The sequence below is a fragment of the Macrotis lagotis genome, chromosome 1, assembly GCF_037893015.1.
Source record: "Macrotis lagotis isolate mMagLag1 chromosome 1, bilby.v1.9.chrom.fasta, whole genome shotgun sequence".
Classification (NCBI taxonomy): Eukaryota; Metazoa; Chordata; class Mammalia; order Peramelemorphia; family Peramelidae; genus Macrotis; species Macrotis lagotis.
Window position 1 is genome coordinate 804,534,096 of NC_133658.1, and position 23,921 is coordinate 804,558,016.

The 23,921-nt window shown below is 38.4% G+C and overlaps 2 protein-coding genes across 5 annotated transcripts in view; one reads left to right on the forward strand and one right to left on the reverse strand.

Annotated features, from left to right (window-relative positions):
• The window catches only part of RSF1 (remodeling and spacing factor 1), a 128,077-nt gene extending 122,805 nt beyond the window's left edge, over positions 1-5,272 (reverse strand). For 2 of the 3 annotated variants that reach the window (XM_074216961.1, XM_074216958.1), the window contains exon 1: positions 4,839-5,270. In XM_074216961.1, coding sequence (XP_074073062.1) covers positions 4,839-5,016 — 178 coding nt within the window. In that variant the 5' untranslated portion in view covers positions 5,017-5,270. Of the gene's footprint in view, positions 1-4,838 lie in introns of all 3 variants that reach the window. The other variant, XM_074216959.1, reaches the window with a different exon arrangement.
• AAMDC (adipogenesis associated Mth938 domain containing) overlaps positions 5,168-23,921 on the forward strand; it is a 38,465-nt gene continuing 19,711 nt past the window's right edge. The window contains exons 1-2 of one of the 2 annotated variants that reach the window (XM_074216968.1): positions 5,168-5,295; positions 23,341-23,491. In XM_074216968.1, the coding sequence (XP_074073069.1) occupies positions 23,360-23,491 (132 nt within the window). In that variant the 5' untranslated portion in view covers positions 5,168-5,295; positions 23,341-23,359. Of the gene's footprint in view, positions 5,296-5,485; positions 5,572-23,340; positions 23,492-23,921 lie in introns of those variants that run through there. The other variant, XM_074216967.1, reaches the window with a different exon arrangement.

A 23,921-nucleotide genomic window follows, 5' to 3' on the forward strand; every position in this document is an offset into this window, starting at 1 on the left:
TCTAGTTAAATTTGCTTGTATTCTAAGCCCTGACAGCAGTGAAAGGTGAGCTAGGTCTGTCAAAGGAAAAGAATCCTATACCAAGATCTTGTCCCTTGTCCTGGATTATCCCTGTAGTGGACGCTATAAAGTTAACATTATAGTCAAACTACAGCTAAGCACACATTCTAAAATTCAGGATAAAAATGAGAAAAAAAATTGCTTCTATAAAAGAAGCAAAGAAGATAGCTTTTTAGGTATTAAATAATTTAAGCATCAAATACTTGACACATTTGAACTTAATACCATGACTAAATGTAAATTTGAGTTTCATATTTAGATTCAATTGGGGGGGGTCAGTACACAGAGAGCTTGAACATGAAAGGTGAGTAAATTAATTCCCCACTGCCCTTTGGATACCTTAGCATAGTCATACTACTCTAAATTAGTTGGTGGTCCTGAACTTGACAATAAAAAAATCAATTCTTTCATCCTTTACAAAGATAATGGAAACGTCATTTCTAAGGAGAGGAATCATCATCTGCTAGCCTTTCTGGTACTCTCTCTACCTGAAGGTCAGTACCACATATAACTGCTTGTCTAGAGCATTCTGAAGGCAAGAGGAATGAACAACAGTTGAGAAACCTAACAGACTAGATGCCAACTGTAAAATAAACTATATTTACAAACATGCTAAATGTTATGCTATAGTGATTACAGGTCAAATCCTTTTAACATTTGTATTAAAAAAAAATAACAAGAAGTGTATATTCTATTTGTATTGATTTGATAGCTATAAGCATGATGGCCCAGACCAGCATCAGAATCCTATCCCCAGGAAGCATTAACCAAGTGACTCTGGACACATCACTCAACTGTTTTTAGTGGGTCCCTCTGGTAACTAAAATAACAAAGTAGAGATGAGTTGCCTTATTTAGGTGGAGGGAATTTCCATATCAGGAATTCCCTGTATAGATGAAATCCTAGGTTAGAAAAAAAAAAAGGACATAAAATGAATATATCACATTAAATATATGTATGTATATATGTGTGTGTGTGTATATATATATAATATCATACTAGTTTATAGTTGATATTTAAGAGTTTATTTCAAAAGAAACTAAGTTGGTCCAGTCAGTTGTAGAATCTATATAACAAAATTCTACAAAATAAGAAAACAGTATTAATTATAGACTTTTATTTCAATGCAATAGTTAACACTACACAAATTTGAAAAGAAACTGGACAGTTCACTGAAATTCATAATAAAAGTATGTATTGTTCAAACATAAAATCAAAAGTAGTTTAGAAGAGCACATGCTATTTTTTAAAGCTGCATATACTAAGACTCTGTCCAGCTCATACAATTGAAAAAATGTGGCCATTTTCTTAGTAAATCAAACTGATATTTTACCTATAGTATGTAAATCATTAAAAAGTAAAAATGCATTTTTGAGCCTAGATTATTCAAAACAACTGTCTCGATTTTCTACTTCATATATGCAAATATATCTTGCCACAGACCCCTTTAATAAAAACAATAGAATACTTGTTAAAAAGCAGTATTTTTCACACTGATTTAATGCATTATTATCACTGAGAAGCTGATCAGTAGCTATCACTTTGCAAGAGACATCTTCCAACTACAAGGGCCTAGTCTTCATTCCACAAGATGCTGCCAGTAAGAAAATGAGTCACTCATTTCAATGAAGCAATAAGCTCTCTCACTGACTAGTCCTGGTCAGGTTTTTAAAATAATTTTTAAAAAAGATGAGAAAAAAATGAAGGGGCCCTAACCCCCTTCCATTCCACTGTCTATGCCAAATACTTCCTATACTTTTTTCCTCCCTTAAACTTTATGCCTATTATGAAGAGGACTTTTTTCTCTTTCCTTTCATTCCTAACTTCCATGGCTTTCTTCAAAGCCTAAAGAATATATTTATTAGCTGTCAACTGAAATATGTACTCACTTCAGTTTATCAAGAGTAGTCTGTCACAATAGAAAAGCAGAAACCAGCATAAGCATCTGGAGGCAAATTTTATTTGTGGCAAGAAACAGCTCCAATGAGATTAATAGGTACCTTTCCTTTAGGTGCAAAAAAAAGTGTCTTAAAAAAGTATCAACACACAACAGTCACCAGTAAGAGAAATCAATTATTATGTAACAGTCAACATGTTTAGTAATCAAGCCATTAATGCAAAATACTGCTGATCCAAATTTCAATAAGAAATGAGATCTCAAAGTGCATTAAAAGTCAACTTTAAGGGTGCGTTATAGGAATTCTAATGTTATAGTAACAGTATAAAATTAATAGACTGAAAAAATAGATCAAGCTTAATGTTTTCAAAAGAAGTGACTACCTGCTGACTATGCTAAGGCAGCATAGACTAGTGAAAGAGGGCTGAAATTGGAGTCAGAAAAAAATCTGCATTTTAATGTCACTTCAAGGACTTATTAAGTTTGTGACCCTTCACTTCTTTCTGAGAAAAACTTTCTAGTTTGTAGAAGAAGGTTATAAAGGTTATATAGTACCATCTTAGGAGACAATTGTGGAGAAACATTGTAAATGTACAACTATTGAATATTGAAAAATAGCTTTCATAGATACACATTTCTTGTTATAGTTATTTTGATTTGTTCTTATTTCTTTTTTACTCTGACTTTTTTGAAATAAAAGTTTGCATAGCATTGTTATAAAACAAGATAGTACTCTTCTAGTCCTATGATCTGAAGAAAAAAGGTTTACTAGGCTTTGTTATAGTTTCTATGAAAACTGAGCATCCAAGTTGAGGACATTATTCCAAAGTCCAATACCATAAATGGAAAGACATCACAGAATGTTTAAACTGTTACTATTCACATAAAACTATGGTCCCATTCAAAGGCTGTCACCTCTATCACACACTAAAGGGTAACATGCTGGGAAGTCAAACATAGAAAAGGCATCAAAAGAAAAATTTAATCACGCCAAGGAAAAATTAAGAGTTTTTAAGCGATATTCACAAAATTTCCCCGAACTGCTTAAAATGTCTTTCTTCACATTGCTCTTGGGTCTATAACAGTATTTGAATATATACTATACTCCAACACAAAATTTTAATCCAAGTTTAAAACATCTTAGAATTGTGTCCCTGGTTGAAAACAATCAAAAACACCCTAAAGTAAAAATATAAACTATATAATCATAAACTCTGTTCATTGGCCAAATGCCTCATAACATTAACAATAATTAATTTATAAAATTCTTTAGGATTTGCAGTGAGATAGCAGCGTCCCCTTCCATCTCCCCAAAGAAAGAAAGCTCTTTTTTCTTTTTTTTTCTTTTTAAATTTTTGCAAGGCAATGGGGTTAAGTGGCTTGCCCAAGGCCACACAGCTAGGTAATTATATTAAGTGTCTGAGGCCGAATTTGAACTCGGGTCCTCCTGACTCCGGGGCCGCTGCTCTATGCACTGTACCCCAAAGCTCTATCTTTAATGCTAAGTAAAAGATGGGAGGGGCGGTTAGGTGGCGAAGTGGATAGTGCAACAGCCCTTGAAGTACGAGGACCCGAGTTCAAATCCGACCTCAGATACTTAATAATTACCTAGCTGTGTGGCTTTGGGCAAGTCACTTAACCCCACTGCCTCGCAAAAACCTAGAAAATAAAAAATAAAAAGAAATAAATAAGAGCTGGGACATCTAGGGATTGAGCAGCATCCAGGGTTGCCGGCGCCATTTACCATTTCAAGTCTTTATAGTTTTTGTTGTTGGTAAAGGGAATGGTAGCGCTTTCATTCCACAGGGGGCTATGTTACTACGCCTTTAAAGCAGGAGCAGAAGTCTATCCACTGAGTTAACCCTCTCCATTGCCTTTTCCCCTGGCATGCCTAAGGCTGGCCCCGGGCTGCCGTGGGAGTGGGGACGGAGGAGGACAAACTTAGCATTTCCTTAGAAGCCGGTGCTTGCCTTTGAACTCGGGCTCCAAATCTCCAACCCGAGGAGGCACACTCACACCAATATTTCGCTGTATCTCCTAAAAAGAGCACGGCCCACAGCAGTCCTCCGGCCCAAACCACAGTCTGGGCACAAAATGGGGTCCTCTTTTACAGGCTGCGCCCCCCCAAGTGTCACGATGAAAGCCGCCCCCGAAGGTTGACACGCAGTTTGCGCGGCCATTCCGAGCGCCCCGGAGAGTGCTCGAGTGCCGCGGGCGCTCCCCCCCCCGGCTTTATTTTGGGGTCCGACTCGCGGATATCGGGGTCCCTGCCGCTGGGTGATTGGGGCCAGATACAAAGTTTGTGGCCCGGGTGTCGCCGGGGATGCTCCGGCGGCGGCGGCGGCGGCGGCAGGAAGTTTCGCCGGGGCCGGGCCGAGCATGCGCCGTGCGCCCGCGCGGCGGCCCCCGGTGGAAGCGGCGCGGCTCGCGGACACCCATAATAGCCCCGCGGTCCCGGACACAAGCCCGAGCAGCAAGCACACTCCGGCCCCGGCCCGGCCCCTCCCCCTGCCCCTGCCGCCGCGCGCGGGGCAGCCGGGACCCTCCGTCCCCGCGGCCCGGGCGGGGGAGGGGAGGCCGCTCCCGCCCCGAGGGGCCCGCGGGGGAGGGGGCGCCCCGGGGTGCGCGCGGAGGGGGCGGGGAGAGCGCGGGGGAGGGCCGGAACCCGCGGGGCGCGGGCGGGGGTGGACCCGGCGGCCCCGGGAGCCGCGCACAATGCCTGCCCGGCGCCCCCCGCCCCCCGCCGCCGCCGCCGCCGCCGCCCTCCCGCCCGGGCGCGGGCCGCGGGCACGAGCGCGGGCCGGGCCCCGCGGGGGCAGCGGCCGGCCGGGCCTGCTCGCGTCGCGGCGCCGCCGGCCCTCCCGCCCGCCGCCCCACTCACCCTCGCCATCGCCCGCGTCGGGCGTGGGCGCCTGCAGCACGCGCTCCAGCTCCGGGAAGGGCAGCTCGGGCAGGTCGAGCAGCGGCCCGTAGCGCTCCAGGAAGGAGCAGACCACGGCGAAGTTGGGGCACGAACCGGGGCAGCCCGGAGGAGCCGTCGCCGCCGCCGCCGCCGCCATCTTGGACTGGAGGATTGAGGAGGAGTGGAGGGAGACGCGGGGGGGGGGCGGCCGGCGGCGAGGCGAGGCGAGGCGGGGTGGACGGGAGGGGGCGCCGGAGAGCCGGGCTCCCCGCCGAGCAGGGGAGGGGGCGAGGTCGCCGCGATCCCACAATCCCGCCGCCGCGGGGAGCAGTGGAGAACCGGCTCCGAGGGCGGCGGGCCGCCTCCGCGCCGCCCCTCCCGCGCCCGCCTCGCGCCGCCCGTCACGGATTCATGTGACAGCGGGAATGAAAACAAGGTGAGCGCGCGGCGGGGGCGGGGCCGGGGCCCAGCGGCCGGGGCGGGGCCTCGGGGTGACGGGGCGGGGGCGGGCCGCGCGCGGCCAATCGGGCGCGGCCGCGGGCGGGGCCTCGCGGGCCGGAGGTTGGCGGCGGGCGGTGAGTGGCGGAGAGGCGAGCGCGGGGGGGGGGGGCGGGGCGGGAGCCGCGGAGCGGGCGGGAAAACGCGGAGCCGGACTCTGGACCCGGGTGCTGGGGCCCCCGAGCTGGCGAGCTGACGCAGACGCACGCGCGGGGTGAGTCCGGGGGTCCCCGGGATCTCCCGTCCCCCCGGAGGGGGCGCCCGCTGCCCCGCACAGAGGAGCCCAGGGTCCCCCCGCGGGGGCACTCTCCACCCCCTCTCCTCGCCCTGGGCAGGGCGGCCGCCTCTTCGCCCACCCTGAGCTGCCCCTTCCAACCAAGAGCCCCGCTCTCCCCTCTAGTGTGGAGGTCCCCGCCCGGGTGTCCCCCCCCAGGTACCGCCCCGCCCCTGCCCTGCAAGGTGGGCTCCCGCCCCAGAGGTGTCGCCCCCCACCCCGCGCCAGAAGCGTGAGTTGTCAATACGTGCCGAGACGCCCACCCGGGGCCGGGCCAATGCAGGAGGGGAGGGAGGGGCCCGGCCCGGCCCGGCCCCGGCCCAGCCCGGCCCAGCCCGGCCCCGGCCCGGCTCGCGCTCCCAGAAAGGAAAACTCGTAGGACTCGGAGCAAAGTTAGAAAGAAGGGGGGGGGAGGGGACTCGGACTGGTGTCCCGGCCCCTCGCTCTCTGGGCTCTGCCCGGCCCCGTGGCCCCCGGAGCCGGGGCTGGAAAGCCTCCCTCCCCCTCGGAGGTCCGCCCGGGCCCGGCCCCGGCCCCGGCCCTCGGCTCGCGGCCTCCCACCCCCCCGGCAGGCGCCTACTCAGTAAATGCTGTCGGACTCCCCCTGCCCGCTTGGTCCCGCATCAGACCTCACCCATACCGGCCTTTCTCAACCCCTCTTAATTCCTGCGGTGCCCCCCTTCACCCCCGGTGGATTCTTTTCTGTTTATTCAGTATATCTTGTTGCCTCCCCGTCATCCTTCTCCAGACTCCTCACTCCCTCTCAGCCTGTACAGCGCGATTTCATCTTTTCTCGTGTGTCCAGGAGCCCCCTTCTCCTCTGCTGTGACCACCCGCTTCTCAGTGCAGGACCTCGGCCCTCCGGCCTGGTGGGCCTGCCTTCCTCTGCCCACTCCAACCCACCAAAATGTTTTTCCTCAAGTGTATTCTGACCTAGCCACCTCTCCTCCCAACCCCATCTTTAAGCTCCATTGTATCAGTACTGCCTCTGGGAGCAAATACAGAATCCAGTCTGGCAAAGCCTTTCATAATCCTATATCCCTTCCACCTTTCCGGTCTTCCTGCCCCTTATTCTGCACCGTATAGTGGTTGGCATTACATAGTACCACGAAGGTTTGCAAAGCACTTGACGTGTGATTTCATTTGATCCACAAACTAATTTATTAAGAACCTACCATATATCAAACTGAGGATTCAGATACAAAGAATAGAACAAACCTTACTGGCAATGGGCTTATTTTTTAATGGGAAACATAAATAAAAATGTGCATAGCATAAGTATATATATATATATACATATATATATATACACATTATATATTTGTATGTGTGTGGGTAATTAAGCTTAAAATACTATGGTGGAAAAGACACTACCACTTGGGGGCTATGGGAAGTTTGTATGGAGAAAACATTGTCTCAATTTCATCTTTAAAGGAATAGAAGAACTCCATAAGGCAGAGGTAAGGAAATGCCTTTCAAACCTAGGGGACTGGACCCAGGGAAGTAGAGAGATAGATAACATTTATATTGTATATTTTATCGGCACTATATTTCTACATTTGACTCTCCTATATTATCGCAATAGCTTTTTCATTGATCTCTAGCTCCCAGGCTATCCTTTTTGCAAACCCTCCTCTATATAGCTACCATGGCTCTGGTATCAAGCATTAACTGGGATGGAGATCAACTTGAAGCCTTCCCAGTAAGATCGTGGTGACATTATTATTGGCTTTAGCAAGGAAACAAAAATTGAAGGAATACAAATGGACAATGAGGAAACTATGATCCTTTGCAGATGATATTCAACTAAAAAATAGTTGAAACAATTTACAACTTTACAAAGTTGCAGTATGTAAAACAAAGCCACATAAACCGTCTGCATTTCTGAATAGTAACACCAGCAAAACCAAACGGCCCAAAGGGCAAAAGAGAGGAAAAAAAAAAGCATGACTCTCATCAGGTTAGCCACCTACTTAGAAATCTCCCTTGTTTCTCTGTGACCTCTGTGATAAAATATAAACTCCATTTATATTTATTCTTTCTGCCACCGCCCTTCCAGGCTTATTTCATATTATTGCCCTCCCTGCCCCTCCTTTCTCTTCGAATCGCATTGGCATGATAGATAATATCCTTGCATGACATTCCATCTCTTATCTCTTTATCTTTACAGAGTTAATCATGGGATCATAGCTTTAGACTGTCAAGATTTAACCTGAGGTCTTGCTGCCTCCCAAGTCAAAGGCTCTATTCATTGTGTCACCTAGTTGCGTAGCCAGGACCTCTTTAAACCCCACTGCCCTTTTCTTGGATACCCTCTCTTCAACTTCTTAAAATCCCTATTTCTTTTAGCATACAGCTCAATTACCACTTTCTACTGAAAGATTTTCTCAGGATCCCTAGTTGTTAAAGTTCACTTCTTGAAATTTCTGCATATTATCTTGTATGTACTTTTCATATATTTAATTTGCATATTGGTTTTATTCTAATACAATGCAGACTTACTGAAGACTGGAATTTTTTTGGTTTTTGTATCCCCCAGGGTTAGCACAGTGTCATATATATATATATATATATATATATATATATATATATATATATAATAGATACTTAATAAATATTAGTGTAATATGTAATAACAAGTATTAGTGCTTGTAGATCCAAAGAACATGAATAAAACAATCCCATGTCCCAAGGAGTACATAGACTAATTACACAAAGATATAAATATATACAAAATAATAGGATAAACAAAATGTTAAGTACAAAGTTAATTTGATATTTACTAACAGTTGGAAATATCACAAAAGGTTTCAGTAGAAAATAGTATTTAAGCTGCATCTTGAAAGAAAAGAGGGACTCTCCAAAGTGGAGATGAGTTATTTCAGGTATGAGTATGGATATTGTGAAAGCACTGATAATGGGACATAATGTAACATGTAGGACATAGGAGCAGAACTAAGACTAATGGTGTAGGACCATCTGGTGAAGGGCTCTAAGACCTAAAAACAAAGTTTATATTTTCTTCTAGAAACAATAGGAAATCACAGGAGTTTGCTGAATATGAGAATCACATGATCACATTTATACTTCAGCTGCCTTGTGATAGTTTTGTAGAGAAAAATTTGAGAGACAGACCAAGTAAGAAGCTAGTGCAGTAATCTGGGAGAGGGATGATGAGAAGAAGGGGCCATATATAAGATCATCCAAAGATAGAAAATGGCAAGAATGGATAATTGGTTGGAAATATGAGATAAAGAAGGATGAGGAATTGGGGAGAATTACAAAATTGAAAACCCAAAGAGACCGGAGGAATGATAGACCTTGTGACAGAATCCTTTGGGAAAGAGTATTTAGGAAGAAAGATAATGAGTTGATTGTCAGACTGTTGAATCCCAAAGCTCAAGGGAGAAAGAGATTGGAGCTGTATATTTAGATCTAGGAATTAGCTGCTGAGCCCGAGCCTGGGACTGCCTGAGAACAAACTTTCAGCAGAGAAGACCAAAGAAGTGGTCTTACAAGTAGAAATAAGGGATATCACAAACACCAAACAGGACAGAAGATTGAGAAAGCAGCAGATAGGCTCAGAACAGTGTTTCTCAAAATATGTTCCAAGGACCCAGAGGGACCTGAAGATCATTTCAGGAAATCCTTAAAGTCAAAGAGTTTTCAAAGAACTTCATACCTATTTTCATAATACTATTAATACTGATAAGTAATATTTTCAGGGCACTTAACTATATACCAGGTGCTAAATAAGCTTTTCAATTATCATGTCTTATGGTACTTACATCTTACCCTGGGAGGTAAGTGCTATTATTATCCCAATTGTACAGATCAAGATATAGTTTAATCTATTTTTTAGGTAGTAAGTGTCTGAGGTTGGATTTTAACTAACAATAAACCCATTGGTAAGGTCCTTAATAATAAGAGTATAAAGAGTCCTGACACCAAAAAGCTTAAGAACCTTTGCTATAGGAGTAAGGAACCTTTTTTTTTTATGCCAGGGGCAATTTGAATATTTATAGCACCATTTGCAAGCAATACAAAATTATCAGCTTAAAAATTAACCTGCTTTAGTTGATCGAACATTTAATTAATTCACTCCTTAAAAAACTCCAAGATTTATTGAATTTCAAGCCCTGGCTGTAGTTGCCTAGCCTATGCCAGACTAAATAAGGTTCTCATGCTGTACCTTCCCCACTCCTGCTCTAAAAGGATAAGGAATGAAAAAACACCCTTTTAATCTGCCCATTCAGAGACCAAGGATAACTTTGGAAATTGTTTCAAAGAATTAAGAATTTTGAAACCAGACTTCTAAGGCTTAAAGAGAGAGGAAAAATAAAGTGAAGGCAACTTTTTCAAGGAGTTTGACTGAAAAAAGAGGAGAGATAGAGGATAGCAAGCTGAGGGGCTTATAGTAAAAGATATTAAAAACCTCTAGGGAATAAACCACTAGGGAAGAGGCTGAAGGTAAAAAAAGCATGAAATCAAAGGCATGGTTGATATTGCATTTAGCAGAAAGGAAAAGATGTGATCAAGACCAAATGTAGAAGCCTTGGCCTTCTCATCACTGTCAGAGACTGGGAGGACAAGATTATGTGAGTAACATCTAGGAATATTAAGCTGAAGACAAAGGAAGAAAGAAGTCTTGTCCAAGGTCTCCACTGAGCGAGAGTCTTGTCCAAGGTCTCCACTGAGCGAGAGGGAAGGAGAGGTGTAAGAAACTTAAAATAACATGATGGTTTAAGATGGAGTAAAGTAGTAGACATAAGATTTTTTTAAACTTTTAAAAATATATAATTCAAATTATTTGTTAAACAGAATTTCTAACATTCCACCTAGTCTAAAAAGTGAGATAACTCCATCCATATATATGTGCAGATAAGAACGGTACAAACAATGATAATATATACCCAAAGCTACTTTCATTGCTTGCTAAGCCCCTTTTTACCCTATTCCACAAAGAAAATATTATTTGTCAGTTTCCTTCTTTGAGGAATTGTTCATTAATTTTTTTCATTTATTTGCTTCAATTTTTAAAAAATTTTGTTTCTAATTCCCTCCCTCCAGCCTGAGAAGGCTATATTACCCATTATAATTGTGAAGTCATGTCCAATTCTTTGTGACCCCATGGACCATAGTATGCCAACACTATCCATGGGATTTTCTTGGCAGATTCAGCAGAAATTTGCCATTGCCATTTCCAGGTGATTAAAACAAACTGAGATTAAGTGACTTGCTCAATTTCACACAGGGTCTTGGGCTGGATTTGAATTCAGGTCTTCCTGACTCTAGGCTTAGCATTCTATACACTTAGCCACCTTTCCCCCATAAAATATATTTCTATATTGACCATGTTGAAAAAAAAGGCAAGAAAAATAAAGTGAAAAAAATGCTTCATTCTGTACTTTAATGAGTTCTTTTCTCATCAATCTCTTTATGAATCCTTTGGAATTGTCATAGATCATTGCATTGATCAGAGTAACTAGGTCTTTCACAGATGATCATCATTATAATATTGCTTTTACTGTATACAGTGTTCTCCTGATTCTGCTCATTTAACTTGATTATCAGTCCATATATATGTCTTCCTAAGTTTTTCTGAAGCCATCCCCTTCATTATTTCTCATTACACAATAGTATATCATCACAACCATATCCCACAATTTGTTTAGCTATTTCTGAATTGAGGGGCATATCCTTTGCAGTTCTTTACCACCTATATGTATATATAGATCCTTTTCCTTTTTTCTTGAATCTCTTTGTGATGTAGATTTAGTAACAGTATTTCTGGATCAAAGATATGAATTTATAGCCCTTTGGGAATTGTTCCAAATTGTTTTCCAGAATGGTTAGAGCTATTCATAACCTGTACCAACAGTGCCTAAGTGAACTTATATTCCCACAGACCCTCCAGAATTTGTCCCTTTCTTTTCATTCATGAAAAGATAGTACTTCAGAGTTGTTTTATTTGCATTTCCCTATTATTAGTGATTTAGAGTATTTTTCATGACTATTGATAGTTGTCTTCTGAAAACTGCCTGTTTGTATCCTTTAATCATTTATCCATTAAGAAATGGCTCATTTTTAAAATAAATTTGGTTCTTTTCCATATATATTTTAGAAATGAGCCTTTTTAGAGAAACTTATAAGAAATTCTTTCCCCCTCCTTTCCAATTTTGACTGCTTTGGTGTTGTTTATACCAAGTCTTTTTAATTTAATGTAATCAAAATTATCCATTTTACTTCCTGTGATCCTCTCTATCTCTTATTTGATCATAGATTCTTCCTCTAGCCATGAATCTGGCAGGTAGATTTTTCTTGGCTTCTCTAATTTGCTTATATCAACCTTTATGTCTTAAGTCATGTGCCTATTTTGAACTTGTATTGATATATAGTGTGAGATATTAATCTATGACTAATTTCTTCCAGACTACTTTCCAGTTTTCATAGCAGTTTTTGTTGAATAGTGATTTTTTTCCCTTCAAAGCTTGGATTACTGGGTTTATCAAACAATACATTTGCTGATCATTTGCTTTTATATATTGTGTACCTGGTCTATTCCACTAATCAACCCCTCTTCTTTATTTTTTCTTTTCTTTTTTAGTGGTTTTTTTTTTTTGCAAGGCAAATGGGTTAAGTGACTTTCTCAGCAGCTAGATCCAATTAAGCAGCTGAGGTCAAATTTGAACTCAGGTCCTCCTGACTCTGGAGTAGGTGCTCTATTCACTGCACTGGGTGGGGGGGGCTTATTTCTTAACCAGCACCAGATTATTTTCATTACTTTGTAATACAGTTTGAGATCTAGTGCTAGATTTTCTTTTCTTTTTTTTAATTTTTAATTTTGTTTTTGCAAGGCAATGGGGTTAAGTGGCTTGCCCAAGGCCACACAGCTAGGTAATTATTAAGTGCCTGAGGCTGGATTCGAACTCAGGTACTCCTGATTCCAGGGCCAGTGCTCTATCCGTTGAGCCACCTAGCCGCCCCTGTCCTATTTTTTTTTTAATTTGATTCCTTTGCTATTCTTTACTTTTTGTTCTTTCAGGCAAACTTGTTACTCTTTCTAGTTCTGAAAAAATAATTCTTTGGTAGTTTGATATGCCACTGAATAAATAATTTAATTAATTGAGGCAGTGTCATTTTTATTATATTGGCCCAGTCTACCCATGAGCAATCAATATTTCTCCAAATACTTAGATCAGGCCTTCATTTTGTAAAAAGTGCTTTCAAATTATGTTCATATAGTTTCTGGATATTTCTTGCTAGGGAGACTCTAGTATTTTCTATTTTGCAATTTTTTTTAAAATGAAATTTTCTCTTTCTAGCTCTTGGTAATATATAAGAATCATGATGGTTTATTTGTGTTTATTTTATATCCTGCAACTTGGCTAAAGATGTTAATTGTTTTGAATAGTTGGGAGCTTTTTTCATTTGATTGTAGGACATGGGTGTCCAACCTTTTTTCCTCTTCTGGGCCACATAACCCAACAAAAAGTTGTCAAGGGCTGTGTATAGAATTTAATATTTATGACTACAATATAATCCACATTGCCAATGAGTATAATAATAAAATGTAATAAATAATGCTACATGAATGGGCTTTGAGGGCCACTTGTAGCTCTCTTGTTGCTAGATGGACTCCCTGGTCTGGGGTTTTCTACATATCATATTTTCTTAAAAGAATGATTTTTGTTGTTTTTTCATTGCCTGTTCTTAGTCTTTCAAATTCTTTTTTTTTTTGTTTTGTTTTATTGCTATAGCTACCATTTCCAGTACAATGTTGAATAATAGTGTTGGCAATAAGCATCCTCACTTTATCCTTGTCTGATTAGCCAACAATAGGTCCCCAGATGGGCCTCACTTGGTCATTGTTTGGGTCCGATTGGCTCTAAGTGAATGTAAATAGCTACTGTTTATATTTTGGTCAGAAACCCTGAGGGTCTTCCCTTTATTTGTTTTTGACTCAGCAAAAGAGACCCTTCTTTTCTTGCTTACCTTAATGACTGAATGGGCTTTGCCTCACTCAGGCAGACCTTTGCTTAAAAAGGCCAAGGATTCCTACTTCATCCAGAGTCATCTCCAATCATCCTGATCCATATCTGACCACTGATCTTTGGAAGGGATCTGTGAGGCTGGTAATAGCACAGCATCCCCTCACTCAAAATCAGTTCACTTGCATGTCACAACATATTCCTGATGTCATGATCTGCTTTGAGAAGAAAGGACAAACAGCAATAATAGAAATAAGCATTATATTTTTTCAAAAGTTTTTTTCTGTATCTATTGATATAATTACAAATATAATGATTTTTGAAGTTTTTATTATTGATGTGGTCATTTATGTTGATAGTCTTCCTAATATTGAACTAGCCCTGAATTCCTATAAATGGTCTTAGTGAATGATCTTTGTAATATATTGCTATCATCTCCTTGTTAAGTATTTTATTTAAAATTTTTGCATCAATATTCATTAGAGAAATCAGTATGTAGTTTCCTGTCTCTGTTTTTGCCATCAAAATAAAATTTCTGTCACACAAGAAATTTTTTCAAATGGTTTATATAGCATTAGAATTCATTGGTCTTTAAATGTTCCTGTAGAATTCTCTTGTAACTCCATCTGGTCCTAGGAATTTTTTCTTAGGGAACTCATTTATGGTATGTTCTTTCTTTTTCTAAGAGGGTTATTTAACCTGGAGGGCAGCTAGATGGTGCAGAGGAGTCAGGAGAATGGAAGTTCAAATTCAGCCTCAGGCAACTGATATTTGTTCACAGTGAGACCTTAGTGAACTGATGTCTTAGCATAGCACCCTCACTCAAATCCAATTCATGTGCTTGTCATGGCCATCATCCCTCATGTCGTGATCTTCTTTGAAAAACAAAGGATAAAACATTATGTTAACCTAAATAATTTATATTTTTGTAAATATTTTCCCATTTCACTTAAATTGTCGGTTTTGTTGGCATTTAATTGAGCAAAATAACTCCTAATAATTGCTTTTATTTCATCTTTACGTGTGGTCTATTTACCCTTTTCATTTTGATACTTGCAATTTTGTTTAATTTTTTTCATCAAATTAAATAATGGTTTGCTTATTTTATTGTTTTGTTTTTAATACAACCAACTTCTGTTTTATTAGTCCAATGGGGTTTTTAAAGCTTTCAATTTAATTAGTCTCTTTTGATTTTCAAGATTTCTATTTTGGTATTTAATTGAGAATTTTAAATTCATTCTTTTTCTCATTTTTTTACTTGCATGCCAAATTTATTTATTCATTTCTCTTTTTGATGTAAGCAATTAGAGTTATAAATTTTATTCTAATTCCTGCTTTAACTTTAGCCCACAAATTTTGGTATGTTGTCTCACTGTTCTTATTATCCTTAATGAAATAATTGATAGTTTGAAATTATTGATTGTTTCTGATTTGTTCAAAGGCCCCAGTTAAGCATGCCTGGCTGGAAACCCAGAGTGCTTCTAATGAGGAGGCCTGGGATGAAGGGACAGGGAAAGCTTGGCATCACAGGAACATAAGTTTCATCTGAATAGGGGAAAAAAAGGGGGGGGTCTGGTCAAGGAAAAGAGAATGAGGGTCAGTGGAACAGAAGCAAATCACTATTGTTATACATACTCCTGCTATTTTCATTTTTGTAAAGATGTAGGTGAGTGGACTATTCCCTCTTAAGAGTTAATATTCCTAATGAAGTCCTTTCAGGGTTCAAAATCATTAAAACAAAGACAGACTATTACTCTTAGACTATTCTTAGAAGAGGGAGAGAGGCCTTGCATTCCCAGCTAGACACCCTCCTGATTCTGTTAGGGAGGGAAATAGTGGAATACTTCCAGAGAAGAGACCTTGCATTCTTAGTTAGCCACCTATTTGATGACAGACTGAGAGAACAGTAGACTGCCTTCTCTTATTTGATGATAAGTACTAAGAAGACCTTGCATACTCAAACATTAATTCATTTAGATAGACAACAAAACATCACTAGAAATCTTCTGATACCTTTACCATCTGGATGGTGAGGTAAGTCTATGAAAACATTTTATTCTTCTCTTTGTTACTGGGTAGATTTTTCGAGTAAAAATTGTAATTCTGAAAACCTTAACCAATTAGGTTGGAGGAGAGAGGGGGGCTGGAGAGAGGGGAAATAGTCCTAGGCCATATAATCTTGCTTGACTGTCACCTTGGGGCTGCTCCTTGATCTTCACTACCTTTGTGAGACCTGGAGTGTGCCCCTTTCCTGAGAAAAGCCAAAATAAACTTTCTTTTTTTTTTTTGTTCAGAGTAGTCTTTATATTTTCTGAAGTGGATTTTTATCCCACACAGTGGGTGAAAGGAGTTGGTAAGGAAAAGACAAAATATAACATGATAGAATGAAAGAAAATACATCAATAGTCATGATCATGAATGTGAACAGGATACACCCACCTGTAAAACAGTATAGCTTACCAAAAGAAATTAGAAGCAAGTGTGTTGTTCACAAGATAACTTGAAACAAAGATTCATACAGTCAGTGAACTAAGGCAGAATTTATTGTGTTTCACCAAACTTTTTTAAAAAGGGGATGGCAGGGTGGCTAGGTGGTATAGTGGATAGAGCACCGGCCCTGGAGTCAGGAGTACCTGGGTTCAAATCCAGCCTCAGACACTTAATAATTACCTAGCTGTGTGGCCTTGGGCAAGCCACTTAACCCCATTTGCCTTGCCAAAAACCTTAAAAAAAAAGGGGGGAGGGATGGCAATTATGATCTCAGACCAAGCATCAGATAAAAGATACTTTATTCTTAATCCACATCCAGAGAAAAACTATGGAGTCTGAATGTAGACCAAAGCATACTGTTCTCACCTTTTAAAGCTTATTCTATGGGTTTTTTCTTTCTCATGATTTTTTTCCCCTTTAATTCTAATTCTACTTTCACTTCATGACCAATATGGAACTATATTAAACATGATTATATATGTATAACCTATATCAGATTACTTGCTGAGATAGAAGAGGGTAGGGAAAGGAGGGAGGTAGAAAAATGTGGAACTCAGAACTTGCTAAAAGATGAATGTTGAAAACTATCTTTGTATGTAATTGGAAAAAATAAAATAACATTTTAAAAACTGTTATTCGTAAAAGTACAGTAGACAATAAATAATGAAATGGCATCTAAATATTTGAAAAGTATTTCAGTTTAAAGGGAGAAATACATACTAAACTTATAATAGTTGGAGACTATTGAAGGGGGAATTGAAAGGAATATACATATATCTCTCAGGTTTGCAAACTGACCATGTCTTAGGCCTTTGGTTTTTAAAATGATTTAGTACCCAGGACCTTTCAGGGGATGAAAACTATTTTCAAAATAATACCGATATTTTAATTTCTATAAAAATTGATTTACCCTTTTAAACAAAAGCTCTTTAGGGTAATCTGCAATAATTTTTTTAAGATTTATAAAAGGTTCCTGAAACCAGAAGATTTGGGAATCAATATATTATAATGGCTATAAAAACTATCAAGAAAAAAATTCTTTACTGACCATAATAAAATGAAAAATCTATTCAGAAAAAAAATTTTTTTTGCAAGGCAAATTGCATTAAGTGGCTTGCCCAAGACCACACAGCTAGGTAATTATTAAGTGTCTGAGGCTGAATTTGAACCCAGCTACTCCTGACTCCAGGGCCAGTGCTCTATCCACTGTACCACCTAGCCGCCCCAGAAAAAAGATCTTTTAAGGAAAAATTAAAAATTCATTGGAGGCTTAACTTAATCCCCAAAGATTTATACATAAGAGGACAAATCATAGAAACAATAAAATGTTTTTATCAAAATAAAAGACAATGAGACAATATAACAAAACTTTCAGTATACAGTCTAGATAGTCCTTTAGGGAAATATTATATGGCAAAAAAAAAAAAGGAGAGGGCAGCTAGGTGGTGCAGTGGATAGAGCACTGGACCTGGAATCAGGAAGACCTGAGTTCAAATGCAGCCTCAGGCACTTAATTACCTAGCTGTGTGTGACCTTGGGCAAGTCACTTAACCCCATTACCTTACAAGGAAGTTTTTTTTTAAAAAAGGAGAAAGAATAACTCAGTCACTAGGTTATGATACTAAAAAGAAAAAAAAACCTAGAAACCAGCCAAATTAAACACCAAAATGGACTTCTAAAATCTAAACGATTTAGCAAAATTGAAAGCATATTTTAAAGTGACAAAATGAGAAACTGATTTTTTTTTTAATTATATTTTTCTATAAATTATTAGCTAGATAATTTTCCGTAGCTGATTTTTTTTCTGACTAAAAGCAGTGAAAATTAAGTTCACCAGTATCAAAGATGAATAAAGAAAAATAACAACAAATAAGAGAAAAGGATATTATTAGAAACTACCTTGTCCAATTATATGGTAACAGATTTTACAATTTAAGGGCAAGACTATTTATAAAATATGAAATAAAGAATTTAAATAGCTTGAAGTTGGAAAAATAAAAATTGAACAAGTAACAAATGAACTCCCCAAGTGGTAAAGAACCAAGGCCAGATAGATCTACAAGAGAATTCTATTTAAACATTTAAAGAATTTATTCTAATATGACAACTTATATTAAATAGGAAAAGGAAGATTCTGCTAAATTTCTTCCATGATATATATATATATATATATGCAGTCTTCATACCTCAGTCATGGAAATGAAATTATACAGTAGCATATGTTAATAAACATATTAATAAACTCTTTTCCATGAAATATTAACATAGAGGCTACAGAACACATTAAAAAGAAAAGATTATCTATTATTATTAGGTAGTATTTCCCCAAGAAAGCAAGAGTTCAATATTAGGAAAAAATATAAGCAGAATAGATCATTTTTTTATACTAAAAGAATAAAGGTTTTTATTAAGCATTGTAAGTTGCATTAAATAGCCTTCAAATACACCACACCACAATCCATCTACAGTCAATCAAACCCAACAGTAGTTCATTCTTACACAATCCATGAGTTAGGGCAGAACTCCCTTCAACTTACATTAAGATACCTACTTAGCTCTTGCGGGCAGGGAATAGGGAATTACACCTCATTTCTGATCACTAATGTGTGATGAAGAGCATCAGGAGAATTATATGAAAACGAATATAAAGAAATGATTCTGATTTCAAAGTACATTAAGTTTTGAAACACTAACAAAAACATCAAAATGATACAGGTATATTTGCTTATACTAAATTCTTGATGGGAAAGTTCTCAAGAACAAGCAATTTGTTTCCTGCTACAGAAGGGGGGGGTGTAGTTTTTGAAGATCAAAGCTTTTTTTTTTCACAGAATTTCATATTTGCTAATATGAAGGCAAAAAACAGCAACAGAGAACAATAATGCATACAGCAATGAGTACACCAGGGTAACACTGATATTCAAAACGGCTAGATAATTTTTTTAAGTTTTAGAATAAATGCAACAGAGGTCAATAATCACAAAATTTTAAGGTTAGAGCAAGATCAGTCAATGACTAAACATAGTTAACATCTTTTATAGGACTGTTACTGATTATTAGCTTTTTTGTTTTGCAAATGGGAACAGTACTCGTAAGAATGGAAGAAAGGACAATAACACACATAATATTAACAGAATAGATCATTTTAATAAAACAGTCAAAATCATAAGATTATATCAATTGATACAAAAAACAATTTTCAACACCTATCTAAAGATAAGTAGACCTTAACTTAATTTGGCAAGTAGTAACTATTATGCTCAGAAATCCCCACAGTGGGATATTCAAGGCTGTATCACATAAAGAATTCACTTTAATATCTATATATATTGAAGAAATGAGCCAGAAACTGCAGATTGATTATGTAAGTAATTTAATAATCAAAGTGTGATATTTATACTGGGGCAGTTTTGGGCAACCACTAGACAACAATCATGGACCCTGCAAAGATCACCTCAAAATTTCCATGGTAATTAAAACAAAAAGAAAGAAGGAGCTGCGAAGTATGTTAGTATGGATCAGTTGATATTTTTGGATTTCCTCAATTTAGTGCTGGCCCTTGGTCTCAGACTCCAGGGTGCCATATCAATTCTATTTTGGCTGGAGTCCCAGTCATGCAAGGCTATGAACTAGTTCTAATCAACATGTTTCTTTTAGCTTACATTAATCCTGGTTTACTTAATTCATTGAGAAGGATTCATTATTATTATGATTTTCATTGAAAAAATTTTTTGCTGGGAGCCCACATCATGAACTTTACTGTTAGAGACGTTTACTAGGAAATTTCTATCATGACTTCCACTACTTAAAGGGGTGAACACTATTATAGCTTTTACAACTTAATGAATCCAAGTCCCAGACTTTCAATCAATCAACTGGCACCATACAGTAATCAACTAAAATTGAGCCTGTGTAGTGTAGATAAATTAGAGACCTTACTAATCAGATCAGGAGTAAAGCAAGAATGCCCATGTCACTTTAAATATTTAATATATTCCTAGAAAACCTAGGTATAGCAATAAGACCAAAAAAAAAAAAACCAGAGAGAATAAACATTATAGAACATTAGGAGAAAAAAAGAAGGGAAAAATATTTTACTTTTCATAGATAATATTGTACTTTATGTAGAAAATTGAAGTGTCAACTAGAAATTAATTGAAACAACTTCAAGAAGGTAGTAAGATGTTTTATAAACATCCTATCTATTCATTCTATGTTATTAACAAAACTCAATAGAAAGAGATAAGAGAAATTTTATCTAAAATAATTGCAAAATGTATAATATTTAGGAGTCTACCTACCAGTACACACATAGGAACTGTATAAACACAACTATAAAATTTTACAGAATGTCATGATAGAAATCTTCAAATAAAATGAACTGAGGCAACAAATGTCCAGGCATGATCACTTTATTAGCAAAGCTAACAATTGCCAATAAATAGGGTCTAAGGCTCCTCAGTAACCATGGAAGCTGCCTGACAGTCACGATACTTCTTTTATAGTAGCAATATATATTTTAAGCCTTGTGGGCATAATTGAGTTATGATTGACTAGAACCAGAATATAGGATTTCCACAGTCCAGAGCATTGATTTAAGTTTCTTCTCAGTTCTTTCCTTTTCTTTCTTACCTCCCTTAAAAGTCAAGGTCTCTCAGGGCCATTTGCAGTCATCCAGATCCATATCTGGCCACTGGACCTAGATGACTTTGTAGGAAAAATGAGGCTGGTGACTTTATATAGCACTCCCTCACTTAAATACAATTCCTTTGTTTGTCATAGCATCACCTCCCTGATGTCTTGATCCTCTTTGAGAACAAAGAAGAAACAACAAAGTAGGGAATTAAAATTGCACACTTAAAGATTTTGGAGTCACATAATGAAGGAGAATAGTGACTGTAATGAAACTTGATTAAGCCTTAATAAAAAATTTCACAAGAAATAAAAATAATCAAGTAAGAGGAGAGAGAATTTTTACAAACTACAATGTCCATTCCTATTAAAAACACCAGAAAGCACAGGAATAAAAGGAACTTAAAAGAAATGATATTTATCTAAAACTATCAGCAAGCTTTCCTAGTACAACCATTATTATTCATTATTGTACTAGAAATGCTAGCTTTAGCAACAAAAGAAAAAATAGAAGCAATTGGAATACGCAATGATGAAACGAAACTATGACTCTTTGCAGATGTGATAGTATACTTAGAGAACCAACCTAAAAACTAGTAGAAATAATTAACAAAGTTACAGAATACAAAATAAATCTATATAAATCATCAGCATTTCTATATTTTACTCTGAAAATCTAGCAGCAAAGATAAAAAATTCAATTATAAACAATATAAAATGCTTGGGAGTATTTGGGAGATAAACCCAGGAACTATATGAACAACAGGCACTATTCACACAAATAAAGCCAGATTTAAATGATGGAAAATTTTAATAGCTCATGGGTAAGCCAAGCTAATATTATAAAAACAATTCTACTTAAATTGATCTATTTATCTGTCAGATCTATGTATAAGGGAAGAATTTAGGACCAAACAAGATACAGAGCATTACAAAGTGTAAAATAATTTTGAAAATATAAAATTTAAAAGTTTTTGCACAAATAAAAGCAATGAAACTAAAATTAGAAGGAAGGGAGGAAAAGGGGAAACTATTACAGCAAATAATTACGATAAAGGCCTCATTCCTCAGATATATAAACAACTGCATCAAATTTATAAGACTATAAATGATTCTCCAATTGCTAAATGATCAAAGGCTATGAACAGGTAATTTTTCAGACAAAAAAATCAAAACCATCTATAGTCATATAAAAAATGTTCTAAATCACTACTGATTGGAAAGATGCAAATTAAAACAACTCTGAGGTACCACCCCCAAACCTATCAGATTGGCTAATATGACAAAAAAAAATAATGATAAATGTTGGAGGGGACTTAGAAAGGCACTAATGTACTGTTGGTGTACTATTTGAACTGATCCAGCCTATCTGCTGGGCAATTTGAAACAATGTCTAAAGGACTGTGCTTAATTTTTGATCCAGCAAAATACCACAGCTCGGTCTATATTCCAAGGAGATCCAAAAGAAAAAAAAAAGGAAAAGACTCTACTTGTATGAAACTATCTATAGCAGCTCTTTCTATGGTGGCTAAGAATTGGAAATCTAGGGAACTGAGGAATAGCTAATACTGTGATACATGATTTTGATGGAATATTATTGTTCTAAAAGAAATGACAAGAAGGATGATTTCAGAAAAACTTGAAAAGACTTACATAAACTGATGCAAAGTGAAGTAAGTAGAACTAGGAGAATGATGTACATAGCAACAATATTCGACAAAGAATGACTTAGCTTGGCCTTGGGCAAGCCACTTAACCCCATTGCCTAGCAAAAACCTAAAAAAAAAATGACTTAGCTATTCTCAACAATACAATGATCCAAGACAGTTCCAAAAGAGAAAGTTGATGTCTGAATATGGGCTGAAGTATACAATTTTTCTTCTTTCCTTCCTTTTCATTCTTTCTTTTTCTTCTTACTCAAACCTTCTTGTACAAAATGAGATGTTTTGCATAATTGCACTGAATACCTATATCAGAATAGAATTTGAAACTTAAAAACTTTTTTATGTTAAAATTTGTTTTAGCATATAATTGGGAAAAATAAAATATTAGTTTTAAAAATGAGACCTACATTTTTGGACATTGTTAATTAATAAGAGAGATTTACTTTGTTTAACTATGCCTATTTGTTACGTGATTTTTTTCTTTTTTGTTCAATTGGAGAGTGAGTGAAATGGGAGAGAGTAAATGTATAAATTGAAAAAATAATAAAATTACATTAAAAATAAAGATAAAACAAACCACTGAATCTCTCTCAGCCTCAGTGATCTCATTTCTAAAATGAGGAATTAGAGTAAAGGATCCCTATAGTCCTTTTCAGCTTTATGATCCTGTGACACATCTTATAAAATCATATGTGGGGGCAGGTAGGTGGCGCAGTGGATAAAGCACCAGCCCTGGAGTCAGGAGTACCTGGGTTCAAATCCGGTCTCAGACACTTAATAATGACCTAGCTGTGTGGCCTTGGGCAAGCCACTTAACCCCATTGCCTAGCAAAAACCTAAAGAAAAAAAATCATATGTGGTAGGTTGCCTTATCTCTATACTCTTGAATATGCTTAAACATCACCTGACTACATCTATGACCTTTGTTTCAGATTTTGATTCATCTCCATCATGTCTTCCCCCAAAATTGCATCCCTTTCTTGGGGTCAAATGAAGGTACAAGATTGTAGCACAACATATAAGGACTGCAAAGTGTGGCCAGGGGGAAGTCGGTCCTGGGATTGGAGAGAAACAGGAACTGAGGTAATCATTTGATCTTTAGTTTCCATTCTTTAATATCTTTGCACCTATCTATTTGCATCCATCTATTCTTTTTTTTCACTCCATATTTATTTAATACTTTACTTTTTAATAAATGTAATCACATGCTATTTCATAATGGCAACTGATAGCAACAGTAATAATAACTAGCTTTTATGTAGCTGTTTTTTTTTTCCTAACCACAAATGTGACTGTATCCCCGAAGTAAGTGAACAAGGCAAGTAGAGAAATGTTTTAATTTTTCACTTGTCTTTGTCATATGAGCTGAGTGGAGAAAGTTGGTCTGGTTAAAACAAAGTGGAAACTGCCTGTAAAAAGGTTTCTAGCACTTTACCTTAGAAATCACTCTAGTTCTTTGATTAAGTGCTGGTAGTACCAAATTTTTGGAGTTTGGGAGCTTTGGACCAGTATT